Here is a 1,039-nt window from a genome sequence, read left to right on the forward strand (position 1 = left end):
TCAGGAATTTTCTGTAAAAAGATCAAAATAATGACCTCCTTACGTTCCTTGAAAAGCCGTGACAACGCAAACTGTAGTTCGTATTTGCACCAGCCACTATCCAAAAATGCTTCTGTTATTACACAAATTGTATGACGACTAGCATCAATGCTTTCAATGATATTTGTTGCTATCGGTTTTCCGATGTCAAAATCCCTTTTATGAAAGCAGAGTTTGAACCCATTTTCTTTTTCTAACTTTTCACGCATATCTTTAACCCATTTTTCATCCTCACTACTATGGGACACAAATGCATCATACACATAATTATTATCCTCATTGTCAAGTGGTTGGTAGCCTTTTGTATGCGCTCTGACAACATAATACAAATACTTTATATAGTATCTCTTTTTAACAATTGCAATTGTAATTATAATAGTTAATATCAAACCTGTTCCGATAACTATCCAAATATATAAAGGAATTTTATGGTCACAGTTAAGATCTTGCGGGTGGAAACTTAGAATAGGTTTGTTGCGGTAGGCCGGAGGGGAATCACAAATACACTCATTTATGTCAACTATGGACACCTTGGAAGAGTCAATCCAATTTCTGAACCATTCTAAGTCACATGTACAAGCAAACGGATTGCTACCACCAGCAGCCATCTTTTCCAAATGCGGCATACTATTTTGGAACATAGATTGATTGAAAAGATTAAATTTATTGTTGCTCAGATCTAGATATTGCAATCTCACTGTAGGTTTAAAGAGGTTATTTGAAAGCGTCATCAACTTATTATGGCTGATGTACAAATTATTAAGACTTCTAAGATCAGCAAAAGAGTCCACATGGATGTTACTGAAGCCATTACTGGAGAGGTCTAACAATCTCAGTTCCGACAACCCATTAAGAAATAACACCGGACTGTCCATTCTTAACAGTAAATTTAAGTTGTTATGATTTAAGTAGAGTTTCTTTAGAGTCTTCATTCGAGAGAAAGCATTCTGGTTTATGTAATTCATATTATTATTACTTAAAACTAATATTTCCAGTTGCT

General features: G+C 34.6%; 1 protein-coding gene across 1 annotated transcript; it reads right to left on the bottom strand.

Moving 5' to 3' along the window:
• Window positions 1-8: 8 nt before the first annotated feature.
• Window positions 9-1,033, bottom strand: LOC117110084 (toll-like receptor 3; the record flags this gene model as incomplete). The annotated part of the gene is made up of 1 exon (XM_033252670.1): window positions 9-1,033. A coding segment is annotated over exon 1 (996 nt), but the record flags the coding sequence as incomplete, so codon positions are not given.
• Between the last annotated feature and the right edge of the window lie 6 nt (window positions 1,034-1,039).

Source organism: Anneissia japonica, unplaced genomic scaffold (assembly GCF_011630105.1).
Source record: "Anneissia japonica isolate Jap-2015-1 unplaced genomic scaffold, ASM1163010v1 scaffold197175_len1039_cov208, whole genome shotgun sequence".
Taxonomy (NCBI): Eukaryota; Metazoa; Echinodermata; class Crinoidea; order Comatulida; family Comatulidae; genus Anneissia; species Anneissia japonica.